General features: G+C 41.9%; 2 protein-coding genes across 4 annotated transcripts in view; one reads left to right on the top strand and one right to left on the bottom strand.

Moving 5' to 3' along the window:
- Nucleotides 1-8,055, top strand: part of LOC106610598 (ALK tyrosine kinase receptor) — a 173,489-nt gene extending 165,434 nt beyond the window's left edge. The window contains exons 22-25 of the mRNA XM_082955608.1: nucleotides 2,239-2,340; nucleotides 2,869-3,003; nucleotides 3,926-4,016; nucleotides 4,343-8,055. Of these exons, the coding sequence (XP_082811734.1) occupies nucleotides 2,239-2,340; nucleotides 2,869-3,003; nucleotides 3,926-4,016; nucleotides 4,343-5,425 (1,411 nt within the window). The 3' untranslated portion in view covers nucleotides 5,426-8,055. The remainder of the gene's footprint in view (nucleotides 1-2,238; nucleotides 2,341-2,868; nucleotides 3,004-3,925; nucleotides 4,017-4,342) is intronic.
- Nucleotides 8,056-10,280: 2,225 nt separating this feature from the next.
- Nucleotides 10,281-26,386, bottom strand: part of LOC106610599 (CAP-Gly domain-containing linker protein 4) — a 90,447-nt gene continuing 74,341 nt past the window's right edge. For 2 of the 3 annotated variants that reach the window (XM_014209995.3, XM_082955607.1), the window contains 3 exons: nucleotides 20,432-20,496; nucleotides 20,105-20,180; nucleotides 10,281-12,857 (listed from right to left, as the gene is read on the bottom strand). In XM_014209995.3, the coding sequence (XP_014065470.3) occupies nucleotides 12,470-12,857; nucleotides 20,105-20,180; nucleotides 20,432-20,496 (529 nt within the window). In that variant the 3' untranslated portion in view covers nucleotides 10,281-12,469. Of the gene's footprint in view, nucleotides 12,858-20,104; nucleotides 20,181-20,431; nucleotides 20,497-26,386 lie in introns of those variants that run through there. The other variant, XR_014378694.1, reaches the window with a different exon arrangement.

The following is a 26,386-nucleotide window of genomic DNA, read 5'->3' as shown; positions in this document are numbered from 1 at the left end:
TTCTTTTTATGCACTTTTCTGTCTACGTGTATTCTGACCTTGAATTTAAACCTGATAATTAATTCCCTAATAATTACACCGCCTTCACGTACGAGGAAACCATGAATAAGGTCGAGCGAACCTGCCGGTTCCAAGTGGGAAAAGCATGTAGTAATTTTTTGTTGTTGATAGAATCACCATGCACTGTCATTTATAAATTGACAAGAGCTATTGATAAGAGCTAGGTAAATTAGTGATCTGTTTGGAGAAGGGGATTGTAAATACACATATCCAAGCAATTGTTTTAGACCATTTTTTGTTATGATCCCTGAAGACGAATGTAAAAGCAGTCATATGGAAGCAAACAGAAAATCACATCAACATGACATGTATAGCGGACCCTTTTCCACAGTGAAGTAGGCTATAAATAGCTGTGCTGTTATTCCGAATTTGAATTGAATTGTATGTCCTCAGAATTTGCAGGGAAGAAATTTGGAGACCCGGGCTTCACTAAGTATCATGTTAAGTATCATTAAGTTTGGGATGGGCGTCCCGCTGGTGAAACTGGAGGGCGCGCAATTCAAATAAATAATCATAAAAATTATGGATATTAAACATTTAGGTACATGTAAGTGTCTTATATCAGCTGAAAGCTTAAATTCCTGTTAATCTAACTACACTGTTTGAGTTACAGTAGTTATTACAGTGAAAACATGCCATGCGATTGTTTGAGGACAGCGCCCCACATCCCAAAATGTTTCCACCGGCACAGGTTTCGTACATTCACAAATAACGATGAAATATTCACTTACTTTTGAAAACATTCCTCTGATTTGACATCCAAAGGGTCCCATCTATAACATGTAGTGTCGTTTTGCTAGTTAAAATCCTTCTTTATATCCCAAAAAGTCCCTTTAGTTGGCGCCATCGATTTGAGTAATCCACTCGTTTGACATGCAAAGAAAGGAATACAAAAATCTACCCCTAAACTTTGTTTCAACAAGTCAAAATACATTTCTATTTACTCCTCAGATACCCTAAAATGTAATCAAACTGTAATATTTATTACGGAAAGAAGTATGTTCAATAGGAAACTGATTTTAGCAGGTGCAATCCTGTCTTCATGGCGCACGCAAACACTAATCTCCAAGACTTTGTCCCTGTACTAAATCGGATATTTCTTATTCGTTTTTGAAGTTACAAGCCTGAAACCTTGAACATAGACTGCTGGCACTCTGTGGAAGCCATATGAATTGCATCCAGGGTGCAAATGTTCAATATGACCTTTTACTTTCTAAGAGGATGGTCTCTATAAAAAAAATAGAGACCATGGGTTTTCTCCTACCATATATATTGTGTTATATATATCCTACATTGTTTTAACATTTCTACAAACTACAAAGTGTTTTCTTTCCAATGGTACCAATTATATGCATATCCTAGCTTTAGGGCCTGAGCAACAGGCAGTTTACTTTGGGCACGTCATTCAGGCGGAAATGGAGAAAAAAGGGGCCTAGTCCTAAGAAGTTATTAAATATTAGCCACTATCGGAGCCAAACTTTGGTAATACCCACATAGATTTATAACTGTAACTTTACTGTTAGTTTCCTTAAATTTGGAGCATACATTTTGCATCATTCCATTCCATTACTTTACCTTCCTTTCCTCTGTCACATCCATGTAGTTGTTCCTGAGGTTCACAAGCTACAGTGGATCATATTATGCTATTGTTGTGCAATAATTTGGGACATGTAACCTATTTGAATCATGATGGAACTCAGACAGCACGTAGCAGTTTAAACCTGGAGCTTAGCGCACGTCGACCGTACCGTTGTCATAAAATTACACGATGAGTGAAGATAAGGGTAGATATATAGAACTATTGTTCAACCTCTATGTGATAATAGGGGGGGGGGGGATGTAACAATAGTGAGGTCTCAGGCATTCAGGGTTCCTTAGTCTCCACCGAGTGTTATTAACACCCATGTTCCCTTTATACTGCAGTCGGTGGAGAATCCAACTTTTGAGTGTTCAGAGATAAAACACTTTAGCCACTTCCATTCCAGTTGGAAGAACTTGTCTTCAGAGGTTTAAGGATAATTAGGAGTCTGAAACTAGGGACTCTGTCTTCATTTATTTTCCTATTTTTCTTTCTTTTCTGTTTTCATCCCTTTTTCTACCTGCTGTGCTTTCAATAAAGTCATGCAGCGTGTCTAACAAGATCCCCCTGTGAGTGTGCACGGGTTTGTCTCCACACAGGGCGAGCTACTACAGAAAGGGTGGGCGTGCCATGCTGCCTGTGAAGTGGATGCCTCCCGAAGCCTTCATGGAGGGGATCTTCACATCCAAAACGGACACGTGGTACGTTCCATTGTAACTCGCTCTCAATGATGTCTTAGTTCTCTTGAATGTCACTCCCTTTCATTTCACCCTTCCAGTCTACCTTACCTCCCTTTTTCCGTCCTTCAATGGAACTTTCTCTTTTTCACCTTTTGAAAGCCTCCTCTCTATCTGCTGTCCTCCTTTTTCAATTTTTTTATTTAACCTTTATTTAACTAGGCAAGTCAGTTAAGAACACATTCTTACTTACAATGACGGCCTAGGAACAGTGGGTTAACTGCCTTGTTCAGGGGCAGAACGACAGATTTTTACCTTGTCAGCTCGGGGATTCAATCTAGCAACCTTTCGGTTACTGGCCCAACGCTCTAACCACTAGGCTTCCTCCCTCCCTCCTTCACCCCTCACTTTGCCCTTATCACCCTTAAGATTTATGATTCTCTCTCCCGTCTAAAAACGGAATACAAGTTATTCTCCTCTCGCTCCCTCACCTACCTCGCTCCCCCCCTCTCACTTTTCTTCTTCCTCCCTACCTCTCTCACTTTCTCTCAGGTCCTTTGGGGTTTTGCTATGGGAGATCTTCTCTCTGGGCTATATGCCCTATCCCAGTCGCAGTAACCAGGAAGTGTTGGAGTTTGTCACCAGCGGGGGAAGGATGGACCCTCCCAAAAACTGCCCAGGGCCTGTGTAAGTCCAATCACACACCACCCAAACACATGTAGCAGATGTGTGCTAGCAGGCTAGTGAAGCACTAGGAGCCATCATGTGGCGATGTCACCTTTCTTAAGATTGAAAGTGAACTGTCACTCAGTCAACTTCCGTCCCTGTCTGAACTGTCACTCACATAGGGATGGAACTTACTCTGTTACATACAGATTACACACACACCATCACACTTACAGTATACTGTTTTCACTCACACACACACATAGAATGCAGATATACACATGGATACAAGCGTACAAACACACAAAATACCCATAACTTCTCAGACTTGTATCACGTTCTCGCCCCTCGCTGATCTTTCACGCCCACTCCATGCATGACGAGACGCTTTTATTGTCCAATTCTCCTTTGAACTCTCCTAGCTGTCAGTTTTAGCCTTTGTATCACCACAGAAAAGCCAAAAATGTTATTCTTTGATCGTTTTTTCCTTGAAAAATAAACACAGTTCCCATGTGTTACAATTAATCTGCATCACGAAGGGCTCACAATAGGCATGTCACATTGCCAAAGAATATTACACAAGAGTAATGATTGCAAGTCAAATCTAATTAAGAAACAAGCTTGATTTTGTACTGTCTTGGGGGATAGCCCAGGATTCCGTTTTACCCCTACTGACTTTTCAACAGTGATCACTCAAACTAGCAGGATGTTACACTTCATTCAGAATGATTTGTATTAAATCAGTCGAGTGGTATTATGACGGGGAGGCGGCACTTTTGATAAAGTGTGCGTGAGTTTGTGTCTGTCAAAAGTTTATTAGCGAAGGGGGAAATATGCTTTTACATTTTCTGATGTGTTTGTCAATGTGTGCAAAGTTCAAATAGACTAAAAGTTTTTGATTGTACTTGTGGTCGTGTGTGATGTGTGTGTGTATGTGTTTCAGGTACCGAATAATGACACAGAGTTGGCAGCATCAACCGGAGGACAGGCCCAACTTCTCCACCATCTTGGAGAGGATTGACTACTGCTTACAGGTAGGGAGTGTGAACATGGAGAATCAACACCCATCTGCACTGGAACTGTGCTCAAGTATTAAATGTCTGTTTAACTGCCAAGAGGTTATTTTATAATGTGATACAGCTCATAACCTGTCTCTGTGTGTGTAAAAGCTGTATTCCTTTTGGGATTGTTTCTGTCATCTACTTAAATGAAGTCAATCAAGGTTGCATTAGAATTGACATTTTGAACTGTACTTTGATAAGTATGTCATTTTCTACAAATTCAGACATCGGTAATGTTCATGATGTCATTGCACGTTGTTTGCCATTGTTAGTGTCTAATGCTCCCCTATCCTCTCCAGGACCCCGATGTGGTGACTGTTACCTTGCCTGTGGAATATGGGCCCCTCCCCGAAGAGGAGGAGCGGGTGCCCATGCGCCCTGAGGATCCCACGGCCACTCCCCTGCTGGTGTCCACTCAGATGCCCGACGGGGAGGGCCCTGCACCACCACCCGAAACTGCCAAGCCCCAGGTGATGGCGCAACAACCCCAGTCCAACCCCCACCCTCAGACATTCACCACGACCACCATCACAGCCACCTCCTTCATCTCCACCTCCAAGGCGCCTCCCCCCATCTCCACCCAGCAGCCCAACCCAGAGGGGGGCCACATTAATCTGGCCTTCACCCAGGGCCACCCTAAGGATAAGGATGGTCACAATGGGAAGCCCACCAACCTGTGGAACCCCACCTATGGCTCCTGGTTCCTCCAGCAGCAGCAGAGGAAGCAGCAGCAACAACAGCAGCAGCAAAGGCAGGGAGACATGGGCAGTGGAGTTGGGGGGGTTGGAGGTGGGAGGGTGCCAGGCGAAGGGCAGGAGTACCAGGGGCGGACTGTGGCTGAGGCGGCAGGGGCCCTGGGTCTCCAGCAACAGCAGCACAAGCAGCAGCAGTTCCAGCCACCGTATCCCTTCCATCCGCAGCAGCAACAACAACAGCAGATGCAGCTCCTGCACCACCAACAGCAGCAGCAACAGCAGGGGCTCTGCAAGCCCCTCTTGTCCCCTCTGCCCCCACCCCAGGCCACCTTCTCGGATATCACTGCCCCTACCCCACTCCTGTTAGATTCTGCCACCCTCCCCCCAGTCCCCCTCTTCAGACTTCGCCACTTCCCCTGCGGGAACATCGGCTACGGCTACCAGGAGAAAGGTTTGCCCCTGGAGGCGACCCACCACCACACTAACCCTGTCAACCCCCATCCTCCCCCGTCTCCTCCTCCCCCACCACCCGTGGCCCCCCAGAGAGGAGTGGCGGGGACCCAGCTGTCGCTGAGCTGCTCGACGACAGGCAAAGCCGAGGACAGCCATCCGCTGCTGGTCACCATGGGGACGGTGCAGGACCCCAGGCTGCCCCGGATGGAGGGCCACAATGCCACGGTGCTTTAGCCCAACCACCATCTTGCTTTTTGTCTCTCACCTCGGAGACCATGTGTATAGGCAGACAGGCGTACAGCCAGACTAGATGGTACACCGTGCAACATTGTGTCAGGACAGTACCCCCCCTCCCTCCTGTCTCGACGCTTGATGGTTTCATCCACAGATTGGATTGACTCATTTTCACCTGGCCAATGGTTGCGGAGTCAAAAAAATTACAAAAAATCTCTAAAATGGTTGCGGAAATACCAATGGGTGTTAAAGTAACTGCCCAGTGTTTCCAAATTTCTATGAAGTATGACTTATAATTACTTACAATATGAGAGAAATAGTTTTCCTTCCAAAAATGGGTAATTGAGTATGTTAAAAAGTAGGTTTTCTGTGTTGGAATGGTGTGTGCGTACCCCAACAACAGAATGGTGTGGGCTTATACCAGTTATAAACAATATTCACGTAAGTAGCCCGCTGATTGGCCAGCTCATCCTCCTCAGGGAGATGACATGTTCTATGAGGAAATAGCAAGCATTTTTTAAATGGTCTGTTTGAGATACAAGTTAAAGGTGGAGTTTTTGAAGTATTTTTTCCCCCAATTTATGCTTTGGCTACAAATACGAGTATATGACAAGTCAACAACATTAACAGAATATAAAAGTTAGATTTTCACTGGGCAGTTACTTTAAAGCACATTGGAGAGCTTCAAAGACCATTGGGAAGAAAAAGTTGTGGACCATTGGCTAGAAAAACTGGAACGATGGACATTTTGCAACACCTGCTAAAATGTAGCCGCTAAGGGAGTGATACACTATACGAAGAAAGCGGGCTGAATGAGTTGTCAGCCATTGTAACAGGACAGGGTGAAATGTTTCCATCTGGTTGAACTAGCTAATTTATCCGCAATGTTTTCACAAGTCGACCGCTTATCTTTGTGGCTCTGTAGATGTCAACGCAGCCTTTTTTCACCAGTCATTCTGGAAACAAACAGAATGTGTGTTTCACAAACAAAAACATGTAGAAAATGGTAACTGAGAACAATACACATCTGCCAGATGTCTAACTGACTGTAGCATTAATTAACTTATTTGGCTGTCAATCATTGCAGTTCATCCATTTTCTTTGGGATTTCTGGCCTTGGCAGTTGATTCACCAATCAGAAATGATTTTTTACAAGAATATTGTGAGAATCGTACACTGGATTCCGAAGAGGATGAAATTGTGTTTGTTGATGTTTGCCTGCCTTCTCATTTATTTATTATTTCAGTACTCTGTATATTATTAATGGACACACTTCTTACACCCAACCATATCCAAATTCATTTGACATTGGTAATTTTTGTCCAATGTCGAATTAAATTGACCAATGAATGGTATTTCAGATAGTTGGAAACTAAATGCACTCATCTAGTTGAATGTTGCTATGGGTGGGAGTGAACGAAAATTGTTGGGGGGTGTAATGGTGCCATAAGCACTGTATGTGGGTGGTTATCTTTGCACTTTAAGGTGCGTGAGTAAGTGGTATTCATCTGTGTGTGCATATGTTTGTGTGTTTGAGAGATAGGAAGAGATGGAGGGAGAAGGGGGAGAAAGAAAGAGAGATAAAGAATGTTATTCGAGGCACAATACTATGGAGCTTACTTTATACTGTTTATTCAGGCAAGTTTACCTTCCATTTCTCGTTGGAGATTTTTGATATGTATATATTATGGCCCTCTATGGAAAGACAGAAATTACTGTTCCATCAACTTCCATGGACACATAGTTGGAGATTCATTTAATTGAAAGTGTGCTTTTAAAATAGGAATGTTGGCATTTTTGCTGGGGGCCTTTTTCAACAACCTTTTCTTGATTCATAACCTTTTTTTTGCCTTACCCAGCGACTATATTTAACATCGCTGAATAGGTCGTTACCCCTAAACTGCTATTTTAAAGTACTCAATGTTAATACATTTGCATAATTTATCTTTTCTATTTTAAGAACGACTACTGTAGAATATAAAGTATTCTGAGTGAAAAGTTTGAATACAAATTGCTTGTGGTCCACTTGTGAAAAATCTATGGTTAATATTTTGTGAGGATCTAACTTCTTACTCCATCAGTTATCAACCATGTCTACATTTACATTCAATGTGCATAGCCTCAACACTGTCAATGCAGTCTGCTTTTATACATTCAAAAAGATTGTTTGTGATTATTCATTCATTTTAATGTACAATGCGAATCAACTTTTATGTACTTAAGTCTCAAATGGACATGAGTGCTAGTCTATGCTAAGCTAAGATGAAGTTGATTTGGAAGTGCCAATGTGTCAGTTGTTTGCCTGTCTATGTTGTTAACCCTTTACTTGAACATTCTTTCAACAGCCTTACAAGCTGTTATAGACATGTCACAAGTAGTGAAAACATTTGATAACACAAGGTGTTGTTTGGTTTATGTCTTAAAGTAGGCTTATGATAGAGGGTTCAAGTAACATGTTGCACTATTGTTCATCTCCAGTGGCTGTGTTCACATAATTTGCTGTTTCTTTGCAGCAACTCATCTGAACTCCGTTGCTCCTGGTAAAAACCAACTGAATTGCATCTGTAAAATGTAATTATGATGCATTGTCTATGACTGGTAACCTCTGTATGTTGCCCTTCAGATGACATGTTGCCAAAATGAATAAATTACTATATAATGACTTGGTTGCTGCTACCAGACTTGACCCTTATCGCGGAAGTTCAGCATTATAGCGCGATTGAAATTGAAAGGAAATTCCTGATTGAGCCGACATATGCAGCGTTTACCGTGAATGCAGTCTCCGCTAACGTGGGAACATTGCCTTAAGATTTTTATTGTGCTGTAGCACGGATCTTCAGTGCTATGGATTGAATCGAGCCCTTATACAGCTCAATTCAAACATCCATTACAGGATTTTACACAGTAGCAGATAAATATTGTTTTTGTCCATGTGGCAAATGCAAAACACAGCGACTAGACTCTTTCCCAGTTGAATAGGGACATCCTATAAATATCGTTAGAGGCCTTTAGTTGTTCAGAGTAAATTGGCATACTTAGATATTTCTTGGGAAAGTGATGCATCTCGTAAACTCGCATATTTGTCATGGAGTTAGAAGTAGCTGTGTAGTTTTCAGTATAAAACAGTGTGCCAGGGCAGTAGTTGAATCAACAAATAAAGGGAATAAACAATGTTATTACAGGACTGATGGAATCTGGCCTCCAAATGAGAACGGTTGAGCCCCATTTTGTAATCGAACAACAAGTGTAGCCCCCCCCAGACATCTCTCTTCTCATCAGATATACAGTGCATTCGGAAAGTATTCAGTCCCCTTGAGCTTTTCCACATGTTGTTATTCTAAAATGTATTAAATAAAACATTTTCCTCATTAATCTACACACAACACCCCATAATGACAAAGCAAAAACAGTTATTTTTTAATTTTGGCAAATTTATTCAAAAAAACAAAAAAAACAATACCTTATTTACATCAGTATTCAGACCCTTTGCTATGAGAGTCAAAATTGAGCTCAGGTGCATCCTGTTTCCATTGATCATCTTTGAGATGTTTCTACAACTTGATTGGAGTCCACCTGAGGTAAATTATATAAAGGTTCCACAGTTGACAATGCATGTCAGAGCAAAAACTAAGCCATGAGGTCAAAGGAATTGTCCGTAGAGCTCTGAGACAGGATTGTGTCGAGGCACAGATCTGGGGATGGGTACCAAAACATTTCTGCAGCACTGAAGGTTCCCAAGAACACAGTGGCCTCCATCATTCAAAAATGGAAGAAGTTTGGAATCACCAAGACTCTTTCTAGAGTTGGCTGCCAGGCAAAACTGAGCAATCGGGGGAGAAGGGCCTTGGTCAGAGAGGTGACTAAGAACCCGATGGTTTCTCTGACAGAGCTCCAGAGTTCCTCTATGGAGATGGAAGAAACTTCCATAATCCCAAACCATCTGGGCAGCACTCCATCAATCAGGCCTTTATGGTAGAGGGGCCAGATGGAAAACACTCCTCAGTAAATTGCACATGACAGCCCGCTTGGAGTTTGCCAAAAGGCACCTAAAGGACTCTGACCATGAAAAAACAAGATTCTCTGGTCTGATGAAACCAAAATTGATCACGTCTGGAGGAAACCTGGCACCATCCCTACGGTGAAGCATGGTGGTGGCAGCATCATGCTGTGGGAATGTTTTTCAGTGGTAGTGAATGGGAGACTAGTCAGAATCGAGGGAAAGATGACCAGAGCAAAGAACAGAGAGATCCTAGATGAAAACCTGCTCCAAAGCGCTTAGGATCTCCGACTGGGGCGAAGGTTCACCTTCCAACAGGACAACAACCCTAAGCACACAGCCAAGAAAATGTAGGAGTGGCTTCGGGACAAGTCTCTGAATGTCCTTGAGTGGCTCAGCCAGAGCCTGGACTTGAACCCGATCGAACATCTCTGGAGAGACCTGAAAATAGCTGTGCAGCAACTCGCCTCATTCAACCTGACAGAGCTTGAGAGGATCTGCAGAGAAGAATGGGAGAAACTCTCCATATACAGGTGTGCTAAGCTTGTAGCATCATACCCAAGTAGACTCGAGGCTGTAATCGCTGCCAAAGGTGCTTCAACAAAGTACTAAGTAAAGGGTCTGAATACTTATGTAGATGTGATATTTCAGTTTTAATTTTTTTAAACAGTTGCAAAAATAGAATAAGGCTGTAATGTAACAAAATGTGGAAAAAGTCAAGGGGTTTGAATACTTTCTGAATGCACTGCAAACCGGGATGGAAAGTTTGCTAAGTCATTCAGGCATTTGCTAATAGACAGTCCGCCCACATGGGAGGTTTGGCGCACAGGCATCCAAAAGACGGAGAGAAACTAACGGTGAAATTAGAATAGAATCTTTATTCATTTTACAAATACCATTTTTACACTATGTGCCACTATTCCACACTGAAACCCTTTCACTACACACACAAATTATTCCAAATGTACACAAGGGACATGACCAGAAATAAAAACAAAACCGTTTGCTGCACACACACACAATGCAACCAATGACATTCAAGTGCATTTTAACTCGGGCTTTCCGATAATGTATCGTCTAAGACGTCATTATAAAACCCAACCGTACTAAGTAACATTGTTACAGAATTGACTGTAAAGGCGACTGATGACTGTTACACAACTGGCTCTTATGGCAAAGACTGTTTTCAGAAATGTTACAGCAATGACCATAACAGAAATTACTGTTGCATGACTGTTATAGAAATGTCATACGAATGACTAACAGAACTGACTGTTAAGGGAATGACTCTTACAGAAATGTGACAACAATGACCGTAACAGACCTGGCTGTTACTACAATAACTGTTACAGAAATAACAGAACTGACTGCAGATAAGAGAAGAGCAGTTGAATTAGCATTCATACCACCTAGCTTCTTTCATCTCCAAACCTCAGGTGAATATCTCAGGCAACCATGATTCGTCCTGCCAACACATTTCAATTGCATAGGGCCCAACCAGACCGATCAATGGTACATCACATTCAGCATCCGAGCTACTGTTGCGTTCTACCTTTTTAATTGGGTGGCGCATGGAGCTTTTGTTAAATAAGGTCTCTTTTTTTCTGCACAGATACAATCAATAGCTTGTTGCCTGCTGACTTGTCAAGACTGTAATCTTTATCGGTATATAACTTTGGAATGCGCTTCACGTAAATCAGCTTTCACAAAGCATTTTGTCATAAGGACGACATAATAGACGTCATTAGCAGTCGTGCTGATGGAAATTATCTTTAGACAAATCTTATGTCACACAGCCAGTGGGGTGTCCAATCTGACCAAAAGTAGGTAGCATACATCAATAGTCCAATAAGTGTCACGTCAGTGTAGGACCATATTTGTATAAATTGGCATCACTTGACAGCACTATACCAGTACTCAAGTGGTGCCATAGCATTAATGGCTGAATTCCAAATCAACCCCTAGCTCATCTCCTTTATGCACTCCTGTAGATCTGAAACAGATTGATTGGTATAAGCAATATTTCTACCCAGCCAATCAGAAGGCAAGGTGAAGCTATTACCATCTTGCTTCCACCCATCCAATCCGCTCAGATCCACAGCAGTGCCTAGGGTGTAGGAGATGATGGTCAATTAGCAATTCAGCACAAGTTGGCAGTGACTGCAAATTCAGTGTTGGCCAAACACTGTGCACATTCTCGCTCCATTAGGACAGTCAGCAGTGATCCCAGATAACCCTGCATTATCATTACAAACAGCCTTATCCATTTACTCCAAAGTGCTCAAATCCGGGGATATTTTAGTACCTCTGTACCAGGACATTGTCTTGCATTAAGGTGCTTAGCTGAGTTGCTGACCAGGTTAGCTTTGATATCAGTTCAAATCTCTACATACAGTACAGTGAGGGGGCTTACGGAAGAATGGAAGTATTAATTTACTGTATCTGATTTATACATATCTTCCATAAATCAAGTGCATTTCCATCAATTAAATCATATCACACAGTATAATTATAAGTATAAATATTTCTGAAAATTATTTTATTTCACCCTACCAAACCAATCTATGACAATCAAAGCTTATGTTGCCTCATACCTACAGTATGTTCAATAGCATGACAACTCTAGTAGTCTCAATTTGAAAAGTAATTTCTAGTTTTCTAGTGTCCATTGATGGTCAACGGGTAGAGTAGACAGGTAAAACAGAAAGTAAACAGGTAAAACAAAACAGGTAAATCAGCAAGTAAATAGGGCAAACTAGCTGATGTGTAGTTAAAATGTAGGCTGGCCACACCACCTTAACATACATCTTAAAATAAAACATTTCTTAAATGTATATAATAATAACTAATTAGGTAGTGTTGTTTTTGGGGGACATTTCAAGGAGCAAAAGAAACAAACACAACACCCAAGAAAAAACAAACAAAGCAAAATCACTAAACAACCCCACCCCAAAAAATAAAAAAACAACATACAGAAACTTTTCTCCAATATGCTCGCTCTACTGATTTCCCACCCACCTAACCCAACCCCCTGGGTCCTAGTGTCCTCAGCTGTTCTCGTCCACGAGCCGGGCACCATTAATGCCGCGATAGGTGACACGGCTGGGCCTCACCAGTACGCCGTAGTCCGGGCGGCACGTGAAGTAGCGGCGGCCGCCCACCTGGCCATCATTCTTACCCTTGGCGGTGCGCAGCTCCAGCCCTAGCCACAGGCCTGGGGCGAAGTCAGCCTGGCCCACGTAGCGGATCAGAGCCATCTCGTTCGCGCTGCTCAGCAGCACTTGCATGCCCAGGTGGAGGCGCACTGAGGCGTCCGAGCCAGAGGAGGTGGTGGTGGTGGCAGTGGTTCCTCCGGAGCTTCCTGTTCCACCTGTTCCCGGACCCCAGCCACCACTCAGGGTGCTCCAGCGCCGACGGTGGGAGTTGGAACGTGACCTGAGGGGAGAGGGAGAGATAAAGAGAGAGGGAGCAAGAGAGAAAGAGTGAGCTCATGGACTCCTGAGTTCTTTTGCAAAAAAAGATAGAATTAGAGTTGAATAAATGTAGATAAAATATTTAAAACATTTGCAAGGACCTCTTTAAGGAATACCTGGGATAGGATAAAGTAATCCTTCTAACCCCCCCCCCCCTTAAAAGATTTAGATGCACTATTGTAAAGTGGTTGTTCCACTGGATATCATAAGGTGAATCCACCAATTTGTAAGTCGCTCTGGATAAGAGCGTCTGCTAAATGACTTAAATGTAAATGTAGAGCATAGTAACGTCAACATTAAAACCTTCAATACAAATCAAAATTACGTACCTAAAACCTTAATTTTGGACAAAAATACCTAGATGGACTAATACTACCAAGGACAATCAAGAAAAAAACTTCTAACAAACCAAATCCTGCAGAAGAAACACAGCGGAACATGGAAATACCATCCTACACAAAACAGAGTGAGTAATATCCAGTCTGAAGCTACTTCTGAAGCCAAAGAGTAAAAGACAATTTCTAGGTGATTTTGTTATACAGGGATGTACAGTTGAAGTCGGAAGTTTACATACAGCTTAGCCAAATACATTTAAACTCAGTTTTTCACAATTCCTGACATTTAATCCAAGTAAAATTCCATGTCTTGGGTCAGTTAGGATCACCACTTTATTTTAATAATGTGAAATGTCAGAATAATAGTAGAGAGAATGATTTATTTCAGCTTTTATTTCTTTCATCACATTCTCAGTGGGTCAGAAGTTTACATACAATTTATTAGTATTTGGTAGCATTGCCTTTAAATTGTTTAACTTGGGTCATATGTTTCAGGTAGTCTTCCACAAGCTTCCCACAATAAGTTGGGTGAATTTTGTCCCATTCCTCCTGACAGAGCTGGTGTAACTGAGTCAGGTTTGTAGGCCTCCTTGCTCGCACACACCTTTTCAGTTCTGCCCACATAGTTTCTATGGGATTGAGGTCAGGGCTTTGTGATAGCCACTCCAATACCTTGACTTTGTTGTCCTTAAGCCTCTTTGCCACAACTTTGGAAGTATGCTTGGGGTCATTGTCCATTTGGAAGACCCATTTGTGACCAAGCTTTAACTTCCTGACTGATGTCTTGCTTCAATATATCCACATAATTTTCCATCCTAATGATGCCATCTGTTTTGTGAAGTGCACCAGTCCCTCATGCAGCAAAGGACCCTCACAACATGATGCTGCCACACCCGTGCTTCATTGTTGGGATGGTGTTCTTCGGCTTGCAAGCCTCCCCTTTTTTCCTCCAAACATAACAATGGTCATTATGGCCAAACAGTTTTTATGCCGGTTTTGGAGCAGTGACTTCTTCCTTGCTGAGCGGCCTTTCAGGTTATGTCGATATGGGACTCGTTTTACTGTGGATATAGATACTTTTGTACCCTTTTCCTCCAGCATCTTCACAAGGTCCTTTGTTGTTGTTCTGGGATTGATTTGCACTTTTCACACCAAAGTACATTAATCTCTAGGAGACAGAATGCGTCTTCTTCCTGAGCGGTATGATGGCTGCGTGGTCCCATGGTGTTTATACTTGTGTACAATTGTTTGTACAGATGAACGTGGTACCTTCAGGCATTTGGAAATTGCTCCCAAGGATGAACCAAACTTGTGGAAGTCTACAATTTTTTTCTTAGGTCCTGGCTGATTTCTTCTGATTTTTCCATGATGTCAAGCAAAAAGGTACCGTAAATTCCGGACTATAAGCCGCAACTTTTTTCCCAGGCTTTGAACCTTGTGGCTTAAACAATGACGCGGCTAATATATGGATTTTTCCCGCTTTCCTTTTTAAAAAAAAAAAAAACCCTATTCTGTGACGTGCTCAGTTTTTTGGCGGCATGAAGCTTTCATTAGACCAATGAAATTGCCGAACGGGTTAAGGTCAAACAACTTTTTTGTTTTCTGTTTAGATTAAATCGAGCGCTCTCAAACTTCCCATCATTCTGATTACGGTAGTCATTTTGTCACCCTCATCATGGCAAAGACACGGAGAAATGCATATGATGCAGCTTTCAAGTTGAAGGCGATTGATCTGGCTGTTGGAAAAGGAAATAGAGCTGCTGCACGGGAGCTTGGTCTTAATGAGCCGATGATAAGACGTTGGAAACAGCAGCGTGAGGAATTGACTCAGTGCAAAAAGACAACTAAAGCTTACTGCTAATTTAAATTTTTTTGTTACAAGCCGTGTTTCGTTAAAGCCTATTTATTTTTGTTACAAGCCGTGTTTCGTTAAAGCCTGTGTAAAGTTAATTTGTTTCAATGTACCGGTAGGCACCTGCGGCTTATAGACATGTGCGGCTTATTTATGTTCAAAATAATATATTTTTTTTTAATTCAGTGGGTGCGGCTTATATTCAGGTGCGCTTAATTGTCCGGAAATTACGGTACTGAGTTTGAAGGTAGGCCTTGAAATACATCCACAGGTACACCTCCAATTGACTCAAATGTTATTTTAAAGAAGCTTCTAAAGCCATGACATCATTTTCTGGAATTTTCCAAGCTGTTTAAATGCACAGTCAACTTAGTGTATGTAAACTTCTGACCCACTGGAATTGTGATACAATGAATTATAAGTGAAATAATCTGTCTGTAAACAACTGTTGGAAAAATGACTTGTGTCATGCACAAAGTAGATGTCCTAACCGATTTGCCAAAACTACAGTTTGTTAACAAGAAATTTGTGGAGTGGTTGAAAAACGAGTTTTAATAACTCCAACCTAAGTGTACGTAAACTTCCGATGTTTTCTATATACAGTGGGGGGAAAAAGTATTTGATCCCCTGCTGATTTTGTACGTTTGCCCACTTACAAAGAAATTATCAGTCTATAATTTTAATAGTAGGTATATTTGAACAGTGAGAGACAGAATAACAACAAAAAAATCCAGAAAAACATGTCAAAAATGTTATAAAATGATTAGCATTTTAATGAGGGAAATAAGTACTTCACCCCTCTGCAAAACATGACTTAGTACTTGGTGGCAAACCCTTGTTGGCAATCACAGAGGTCAGACATTTCTTGTAGTTGGCCACCAGGTTTGCACACATCTCAGGAGGGATTTTGTCCCACCCCTCTTTGCAGATCTTCTCCAAGTCATTAAGGTTTCGAGGCTGATGTTTGGCAACTCGAACCTTCAGCTCCCTCCACAGATTTTCTACGGGATTAAGGTCTGGAGACTTGCTAGGCCACTCCAGGACCTTAATGTGCTTCTTCTTGAGCCACTCCTTTGTTGCCTTGGCCGTGTGTTTTGGGTAATTGTCATGCTGGAATACCCATCCACGACCCATTTTCAATGCCCTGGCTGAGGGAAGGAGGTTCTCACCAAAGATTTTACGGTACATGGCCCCGTCCATCGTCCCTTTGATGCGGTGAAGTTGTCCTGTCCCCTTAGCAGAAAAACACCCCCAAAGAATAATGTTTCCACCTCCATGTTTGACGGTGGAGATGGTGTTCTCTGGGTCATAGGCAGCATTCCTCCTCCTCCAAACACGGCGAGTTGAGTTGATGTCAAAGAGCTCCATTTTGGTCTCATCTGACCACAACACTTTCACCCAGTTGTCCTCTGAGTCATTCAGATGTTCATTGGCAAACTTCAGACGGGCATGTATATGTATTCTTGAGCAGGGGGACCTTGCGGGCGCTGCAGGATTTCAGTCCTTCACGGCGTAGTGTGTTACCAATTGTTTTCTTGATGAGTATGGTTCCAGCTGCCTTGAGATCATTGACAAGATCCTCCCGTGTAGTTCTGGGCTGATTCCTCAGCCTTCTCATGATCATTGCAACTCCACGAGGTGAGAATTTGCATGGAGCCCCAGGCAGAAGGATATTTACAGTTCTTTTGTGTTTCTTCCATTTGCGAATAATCACACCAAATGTTGTCACCTTCTCATCAAGCTGCTTGGCAATGGTCTTGTAGCCCATTTCAGCCTTGTGTAGGTCTACAATCTTGTCACTGACATCCTTGGAGAGCTCTTTGGTCTTGGCCATGGTGGAGAGTTTGGAATCTGATTGATTGATTGCTTCTGTGGACAGGTGTCTTTTTTACAGGTAACAAGCTGCGGTTAGGAGCACTCCCTTTAAGAGTGTGCTCCTAATCTCAGCTCGTTACCTGTATAAAAGACACCTGGGAGCCAGAAATCTTTCTGATTGAGAAGGGGTTCAAATACTTATTTCCCTCATTAAAATGCAAATCAATTTATAAAATTTCTGACGTGTTTTTTCTGGATATTTTTGTTGTTATTCTGTCTCTCACTGTTCAAATAAACCTACCATTAAAATTATAGACAGATCCTTTCTTTGTCAGTGGGCAAACCTACAAAATCAGCAGGGGATCAAATACTTTCCCCCCCCACTGTGTGTGTGTGTGTGTGTGTATTACTGTATTACTGTGTGTATTACTGTATTTGCATACACTTCAAACAGACATAGATACCCCACCAGACATAAACTTCTGACTTCAAGTGTGTGTGTGTGTGTGTGTGTATATAAATAAATATAAATATATATATAAATAAATAAAAATATATATATTAGATATAGTACATATATATAATATAAATATAAATATATATAAATACATATTTATATTTATATATATTTATATTATATATATATATATATATACTATATCTAATATATATATATATATATATATATATATATATATTGATATATATATATATATATATATATATTTATATAAATTATACATTTATAAATTATACATTTATATAAAAGTTGGATCAGCCTGTAGTGTGGTTTTCCACTTTAATTTTGAGTGTGACTCCAAATCCAGACCTCCAAAGGGTTTTAACACTGTTTCCCATGCTTGTTCAATGAACCATAAACAATTAATGAACATGCACCTGTGGAACGGTCGGTAAGACACTAACAGCTTACAGACGGTAGGCAATTAAGGTCACAGTTATGAAAACTTAGGACACTAAAGACGCCTTTCTACTGACTCAGAAAAACACCAAAAGAAAGATGCCCAGGGTCCCTGTTCATCTGTGTGAATGTGCCTTAGGCATGCTGCAAGGAGGCATGAGGACTGCAGATGTGGCCAGGGCAATAAATTGCAGTGTCCGTACTGTGAGACGCCTAAGACAGCGCTACAGGGAGACAGGACAGACAGCTGATCGTCCTCGCAGTGGCAGACCACGTGTAACAACACCTGCACAGGATCGGTACATCTGAACATCACACCTGCGGGACAGGTACAGGATGGCAACAACAACTGCCTGAGTTACACCAGGAACGCACAATCCCTCCATCAGTGCTCAGACTGTCCGCAATAGGCTGAGGGAGGCTGGACTGAGGGCTTGTAGGCCTGTTGTAAGGCAGGTCCTCACCAGACATCACCGGCAACAACGTCACCTATGGGCACAAACCCACCGTCGCTGGACCAAACAGGACTGGCAAAAAGTGCTCTTCACTGATGAGTCACGGTTTTGTCTCACCAGGGGTGATGGTCGTATTCGCGTTAATTGTCGAAGGAATGAGCATTTCACCGAGGCCTGTACTCTGGAGCGGGATCGATTTGGAGGTGGAGGGTCCATCATGGTCTGGGGCGGTGTGTCACAGCATCATCGGACTGAGCTTATTGTCATTGCAGGCAATCTCAACGCTGTGCATTACAGGGAAGACATCCTCCTCCCTCATGTGGTACCCTTCCATCAGGCTCATCCTGACATGACCATCCAGCATGACAATGCCACCAGCCATACTGCTTGTTCTGTGCGTGATTTCCTGCAAGGGAAGTATGTCAGTGTTCCACCATGGCCAGCGAAGAGCCCGGATCTCAATCCCATTGAGGACGTCTGGGACCTGTTGGATCGGAGGGTGAGGGCTAGGGCCATTCCCCCCAGAAATCTCCAGGAACTTGCAGGTGCCTTGGTGGAAGACTGGGGTAACATCTCACAGCAAGAACTGGCACAACTGGTGCAGTCCATGAGGAGGAGATGCACTGCAGTACTTAATGCAGCTGGTGGCCACACCACATACTGACTGTTACTTTTGATTTTGACCCCCCCTTTGTTCAGGGACACCTTACTCTATTTCTGTTAGTCACATGTCTGTGGAACTTGTTCAGTTTATGCCTCAGTTGTTGAATCTTATGTTCATACAAATATTTACACATGTCATGCACAAAGGACAAAGGAGAGCTCTCCAATAAGTACCAAAACATTCAAAGGCCCTTTTCTCAAAAGTGGGTTTACAAGTTTATCAACTTTCAAAGCAGAATTACTTTCCCATTGTTCCTCAAAAATGCAGTGTATGATACACAATTTTGTAGCTGTGAGTCTCTACTTTTATCCAATGTTTTTTTTATTCATCAGATTTTGCTACATAAGACGGTCAGTCACATTTCCACATCATTACAACACTGTATACTGACATAATGACATTTTGAAATGTCTTTATTCTTTTGTAACTTTTGTGAGTGTAATGTTTACTGTTGATTTTTTGTTGTTTATTTCATTTATTTTATTTGATCTTTTTCACTTGCTTTGGCAATGTAAACATGTTTCCCATGCCAATAAAGCCCCTTAAATTGAAATTGAATTAAGAGTGAGATGGATGAATGGGGTTAGAGGTGGAGAGAGAGAGAGGGACAGAAGGGTGAGTGTAGAGGGAGAGAGATTGAGAGAGAGAGAGAGAGAGAGAGAGAGAGAGAGAGAGAGAGGAGAGAGAGAGAGAGAGAGAGAGAGAGAGAGAGAGAGAGAGAGTAAGGCAGCAAGCAAGAGAAGGAGTAAAAGGGTAGAGAAAGAGGGTGAAATAGGGCAGTGTGAGAAAGATATGAGTAGAAATCAGGGGATGGAGAAAGGAGAGTAAAAATAGTGATAGGAGGGCGTAATGAGAAAGTGAGACAATGGATGGGGAAGAATGTAGAGAGTGGCAAAGGGAGGAAGGAAAGGAATGGGAGGGGTGAGAGAAAGATGTAAAACGAGAGAGGGAGAGGAACGTGAAGGAGAGGGATTGATCTTGGATTGCTTTCATACTCATTACAACCCTGCTATCGAGCATGGGCAATTCCCCAAAACTATAATTTTTGCTGACCACTATTGATTTTACCCCCAGTGGTGGTGGGATTAGGGAGAAAGCTGAAAACGGTCAGGGAGGAGAAATGCAGACACGTGGAATGTGGAGGAGAGTGCTTATGAGAAAATGGCTACCTGTTGACGGGACTCTTCTGGCTCTGCTCCTTCTGGGCAGCGATGGCCGTCGACGTGCTGAAGCTGCGTCTGATTCCTGAATGAATGACAGACACGTGTGTGAATACACATAGACAGATTCACAAATATGTAGTACACATACACACATTAACATAAACAAATACAAAGAAGGACACACACACACACACAGTGAAGGGTACCGAAATAATTGTGACATGAAGACAACTGCATATTCCATCATTAAAATGTTATCATCGTTAATTAAGTTTATTCAGCGTTTGCATGAATATTTGAATAAATAAGGAAAAACCAAGGCCAAAAACTCACTGGCAAAAGGACGGTTGAGACGTGAGGAGGACAGCTCTGAAAGACAATCCATAGAGCCATGGATCCTGTGGAAAAATGTTAAATAAAATTAAAAAACATTTACACTAAAGCCTAAGTCTAAGACACACAATCGTTAAAGCCCTTACTGAGTTCCAGAAACAGTAGCCTTCTTCAATAACACCCTACAAAATCGGCAGCTCTTTCTCTTACAGTACAAGGTTGAGGTCAATTCCATTTCAAATCTAGCATATTCACTACACAGGGAATGAATTGAAATTCACTAAAAGAATAGGGCAGGAAAAAAGTCGTAATTTAAAATAATGAGCTATTTCTCCAATTAAACCATTGATTATCCATCAATTTCCGGAATGGAATGAGTCGAGATGGAATTGACCCAGAACCGTTCACCCTCTATCCATCAACTCTCAAATAGACACAAATAAAATAAAAATGTGGTATCCCAGCACAAGGTGCCTGTCCAACTTGGTGGATGTGTTTGCCGCTGTGTGTCAGTGATAACTGGAGCTTTGAAAACCATTACCACATAGGCAGGCGAAGTGAAGAATTTAGCAAAAAAACAGCCTTATCTTGTTAGGAAAGCAGAAAAGGAGAGGAGGGGGGAGTGAAAGAAAGCAGAAAAAATGTGAAGAAAAAAGTAACGCCTCACTGTTTGTTATCTAATAGGTCCTGATAGCTGCTGACAGGAAGAGAAAGACAGCAAGAAGGAGAGAGCGAAAGAGTGGCTGTTCTGGCTCCTCGGTGATGGAGAGAATGCGAGAGGAAGATTTCTATTAGCCCAAGCCTCGATTTAGCAGAGCGTCCCACTTGCCCCGCAGGTTAATTAGGAAAAAAAGAGGGGAAGAATGACAAAAGGAGTCCAGTCCTTTCAGAAAACACTCTCCTCATCACACAGTAAAAGTAGGGTAAGAAAAAAAGAGAAAGAAGATGATTGCAGGTGTGGAGCTGGGAGAGGAAAAAAAAATGTAAGGGGGTAGACGGAGAGAAGAAACGAGATAAAAAATAAAAAAAGTACTGTAACCAAATGGATCAACTTAAAAATAAATTACCTCATTAACTCCATCTCAACAAATAAGACTTACTTTCCCCTTTTCTTGATGTATGTATGTATAGTGCCGTCTACCTTTAAAATAAACTTCACTCAAATGAATCAACTTCCTTGACTCTGTGTCCAGGAAAACCTCCCCATAATGTTTAAATGAGTGGAACGGGATGATGTCTTGCATGAAAAAACATGTTTACATTACCAAGTACATTAATGGGGTAAACCTACTCTAAGAGTATGTATTAGGCTGATTGAGAGAAGATTTGAATCCTAATCAACCCATCCAATGTGAGTACATCTGTTGTTGAAGTACAGTAGATCAATAAAGCTACAGAATTCTAGTAGTAGTCAAGCTGCTGATACTGAAAAGCCTTGTTAGTGCATAGGTCAAATTAGCTTTTGAAATTGATGTATTTTTTGGCTTCAGACAAAAGACATTGAAATTAAACCGTTTTTTTGTATTAATAGCACAAGTCTTGCCACCAAACATTATTACTATGCATTATAACTAGTTGAAATTGCATAAAACATGACTGTCAATGTTTGGTTTTCAAAATGGTACAGCTCTTTAACAGTTTATGCTACAGACACTAGAGCACTGTTAAAAGGTCTTACAATTGCATAATGATTAGCAAACATTTGCATAAAATGAATACATTTACCACAGTACCTAACTTCCCCCATGATGTTTTTTCTGAATATAGTCAAAGGTAAATGTGAATGCCTCACGTGCCTTGCTTTTATAAAACGGTTACCAACATATTAAAATAACTATAAATTCAATACAAATCTTTATTTTGATAAGTAAATTCATACAACTTAATTATTCCACCAAAATACATAATCCGGCTAAAATTCTGGTTGTTAGTTCTTTTGGTCATGTTGCTACAGACTCGACTCAGTCGTTAATTCTTTTTGCATAGTTGCTAAAAACAAGTTGGTTGTTTAGCAACAAAACTGACACGTGTGCAACTATGTGGCAAAACAGACCGGGTTGGCTTAAAATGTTGACAATATGTAAACTATATTTAGTCTCCAAATATTGAAAACAAATACATTTGCACAATGAGCAATTGTTGTCGCTCAAATACATTGTTACAGTTGTTGTTTAGCTAGCTAGATCATTTTTTTCATATTAGCATAGACATGACATCAGTCAAAGCACTCAAAGCAAGACATGGTATGAATAACAAGATACAATGAGAAGAAACGAGTCATCTTCAATTCCCCATAAGGCAGCTTCTTGTCATTGTTGCTAGCTACACAATTTTTACACAAAAAGTATGTGGACACCCCTTCAAATTAGTGTATTGAGCTATTTCAGCCACACCTGTCGCTGACAGGTGTATAAAATTGAGCACACCGCCATGCAATCTCCATAGACAAACATTGTCAGTAGAATGGCCTTACTGAAGAGCTCAGTGACTTTCAACGTGGCACCGTCATAGGATACCACCTTTCCAACAACTCAGTTTGTCAAATTTCTGCTAATGCTGACCCGGTTAACTGTAAGTGCTATTATTGTGAACCTCTAGGAGCAACACCAACGGCTCAGCCGCGAAGTGGTAGGCCACACAAGCACACAGAACGGGACCGGTGAGTGTTGAAAATGGTCTGTCCTCGGTTACAACACTCACTACCAAGTTCCATACTGCCTCTAGAAGCAACCTCAGCACAAGAACTGTTCGTCGGGAGCTTCATGAAATGTGTTTCCATGGCCGAGCAGCCGCACACAAGCCTAAGATCACCATGCGCAATGCCAAGCGTCGGCCGGAGTGGTGTAAAGCACGTCGCCGTTGGACTCTAGAGCAGTGGAAATGCGTTCTCTGGAGTGATGAATCACGCTTCACCATCAGGCAGTGCAACGGACAAATCTGGGTTTGACAGATGCAAGGAAAACACTACCTGCCCCAATGCATAGTGCCAACTGTAAACTTTGGTGGAGGAGGAATAACGATCTAGGGCTGTTTAACTTGTTTGGGATAGGGGGCAGTATTTTCACATCCGGATGAAAAGCGTGCCCAAAGAAAACTGCCTGCTACTCAGGCCCAGAAGCTAATTGGTAGATTTGGATAGAAAACACTCTAAAGCTTCTAAAACTGTTAAAAATAATGTCTGTGAGTATAACAGAACTTATTTGGCAGGCGAAACCCCGAGGACAAACCATCCAGGAAAAACTTTTTTTCAGTTGACTCTGTTTTCCATTGGTTTTCCATGGAACCTAGATTTCTGTGGCACTTGGTTGCAGTTCCTATTGCTTCCACAAGATGTCAACAGTCTTCAGAAATTGGTTGATGTTTTTCTTTAGAGAAATGAAGAAGTAAGGCTTTTCAGAACGAGGGTCCAGCCGAGTGAACTATACTGTTTGATGCGCGCTCCAGGTCATGCGCTTCACATTGCTTTTATCCGGTATTGAACACAGTTTATCCCATCTTAAATTTTAGCGATCATTTACGTTTTAAAATACCTAAAGTTGGATTAGGAAAGTTGTTTGAAATGTTTGGACAGCGTTTACAGGTAATTTATTAGATATTTTTGTAGTCATGCTGGGCGAGTTGGAACCGGTGTTTTTCTCAATCAAATGCGCCAAATAAATGGACATCTTGGAGATATAACGACGGAATTAACCGAACAAAAAGGACCATTTGTGATGTTTATGGGACATATTGGAGTGCCAACAGAAGAAGCTCTTCTAAGGTAAGGCATGAATTATATCGTTATTTCTGAGTTTTGTGTCGCGCCTGGCGGGTTGAAATGTGATTCTCATGTGCTTGTTTGATGGGGTGCCATCCTCAGATAATCGCATGGTTTGCTTTCGCCGTAAAGCCTTTTTGAAATCTGACACGGTGGCTAGATTAACAAGAAGATAAGTTTAATTTGGTGTATTGCACTTGTGAATGTATGAAAGTTAAATATTTGTAAAACAAATCAATTAATTTTGCGCTCTGCAGTTTCACCGGATGTTGTCGAAACGTTCCGCTAGCGGAACCCCTATCCCAAACAGGTTTTAACATGGTTTGGGCTAGGCCCCTTAGTTCCAGTGAAGGTAAATCTTAGCGCTATAGCAAACAATGACATTCTAGACGATCTGTGCTTCCAACTTTATGGCAACAGTTTGGGGAAGAACCTTTCCTATTTCAGCATGACAATGCCCCCCTGCACAAAGCGAGGTCCATACAGAAATGGTTTGTGGAAGGACTGAACTGGCCTGCGCACAGTCCGAACCTCAACCCCATCTTTGGGATGAATTGGAACTGATCGCCCAAAATCAGTGTCTGACCTCACTAATGGTCTTGTGGCTGAATGGAAGCAAGTCCCCGCAGCAATGTTCCAACATCTTGTGGAAAGCCTTTCCTGAAGAGTGGAGGCTGATATAGCATCAAAAGGGATACCAACTCCATATTAATGCCCATGATTTTGGAATGAGATGTTCGACGAGCAGATGTTCACATACTTTTGGTCACGTAGTGTATATGACAATTCAGAACCATCACAACACACACCTACCGGCACACTTCATTTTTGGGACATTTTCAGCCAACCCATTCTAAACAAAAAGGTTGTTTAGCAGGCTGGATAACGTTCTTGTCACTTGCTAGCTAGATAGGCAACTTCAGCTAACTAAGTCAGGTTAAACATTGCACCTGGAATGGCAGAATACTAGCATTTGTTTGTTTGAGCTTTTTTTCTATTGGCATTTACTTGGGCACCTAAAGACCCTCAGACCATGAGAAACAAGATCATCTGGTCTGATGAAACCAAGATTGAACTCTGAGCTGAATGCCAAGTGTCACGTCTGGAGGAAACCTGGAACTATCCCTACGGTGAAGCATCGTGCTGGCAGCGTCATGCTGTGGGGATGTTTTTCAGTGGCAGGGACTGGGAAATTAGTCAGGATCGAGGGAAAGATGAATGAAACAAAGTAGAGAGAGATCCTTGATGAAAACCTGCTCCAGGGCATTCAGGACCTCAGACTGGAAGGTTCACCTTCCAACAGGAAGGTTCACCTTCCAACAGGACAATGACCCTAAGCACACAGCCAAGCCAATGCAGGAGTGGCCCACCCAGAGCCCGAACCATCCCTGTCTCCTCTCCCCCAGTGTGAAGACTGTGTATAATGAGCCTGACAACACTCTCATGGCTATCAATGATCAGGACAAACTGTGCTGGTGGTAGAACACCCAGACCGGGCATGTCCACTGACTAGCCTCATTTACAGCTGCAACACACACACACAGGCTAATGGAAGTTAATGGGGCCTAATGGAGTGTACTGTAATATGTGATGAGACTTCAGCCCCTTTATTATTGTCAGTGTTAGTCTAATGTAGTGAACAGTGTTACAAGCTAATGTAGCATACTGTATAACAGTAGTGTATGGTCCAACAATGTGACCATTATTAGAGACTGCTGGAGGGTAATATACTGGACCGGTCTGCCTTCTTGTTCAATGGAGTTGAATGAAACCTCAGGAACTGGCATCAGAAAAGAAAAACAAAACATGGAAGAAAGAGGTGTACAGCAAGACACAATAGAGGTAAGCATGTCTCCATCTATCTTTATTACCTCACGCTACAGTAAAACTATCTCTGTGATGCTAAAGGCCTTTGCAGACTGTATATCGGATTCAGACTTTTTACAATTATCACGTCACACTGCGCGATGTCACCAAATTAAAATCTTGATATCAATCTGGACAGATATGATTTTGTTCAGTTCTGTCGTCACATTCTGCGAGTGGATTGCGAGGCTACGTCAGCCAACATAGGCTACGTCAACTGCAGCAATGTATTTGATCTGCGCTTGTGCCAGCAGCGCAAGCCTCTCTCTCTATGCTTATATACAAGTGAAGTGAGTTCGGAAAAACTAAAAGTAGGCCTATGCATCGAAGAA

Source organism: Salmo salar, chromosome 09 (genome assembly GCF_965601325.2).
Source record: "Salmo salar chromosome 09, fSalSal1, whole genome shotgun sequence".
Taxonomy (NCBI): Eukaryota; Metazoa; Chordata; class Actinopteri; order Salmoniformes; family Salmonidae; genus Salmo; species Salmo salar.
This window is presented reverse-complemented; position numbering and strand designations above follow the sequence as displayed.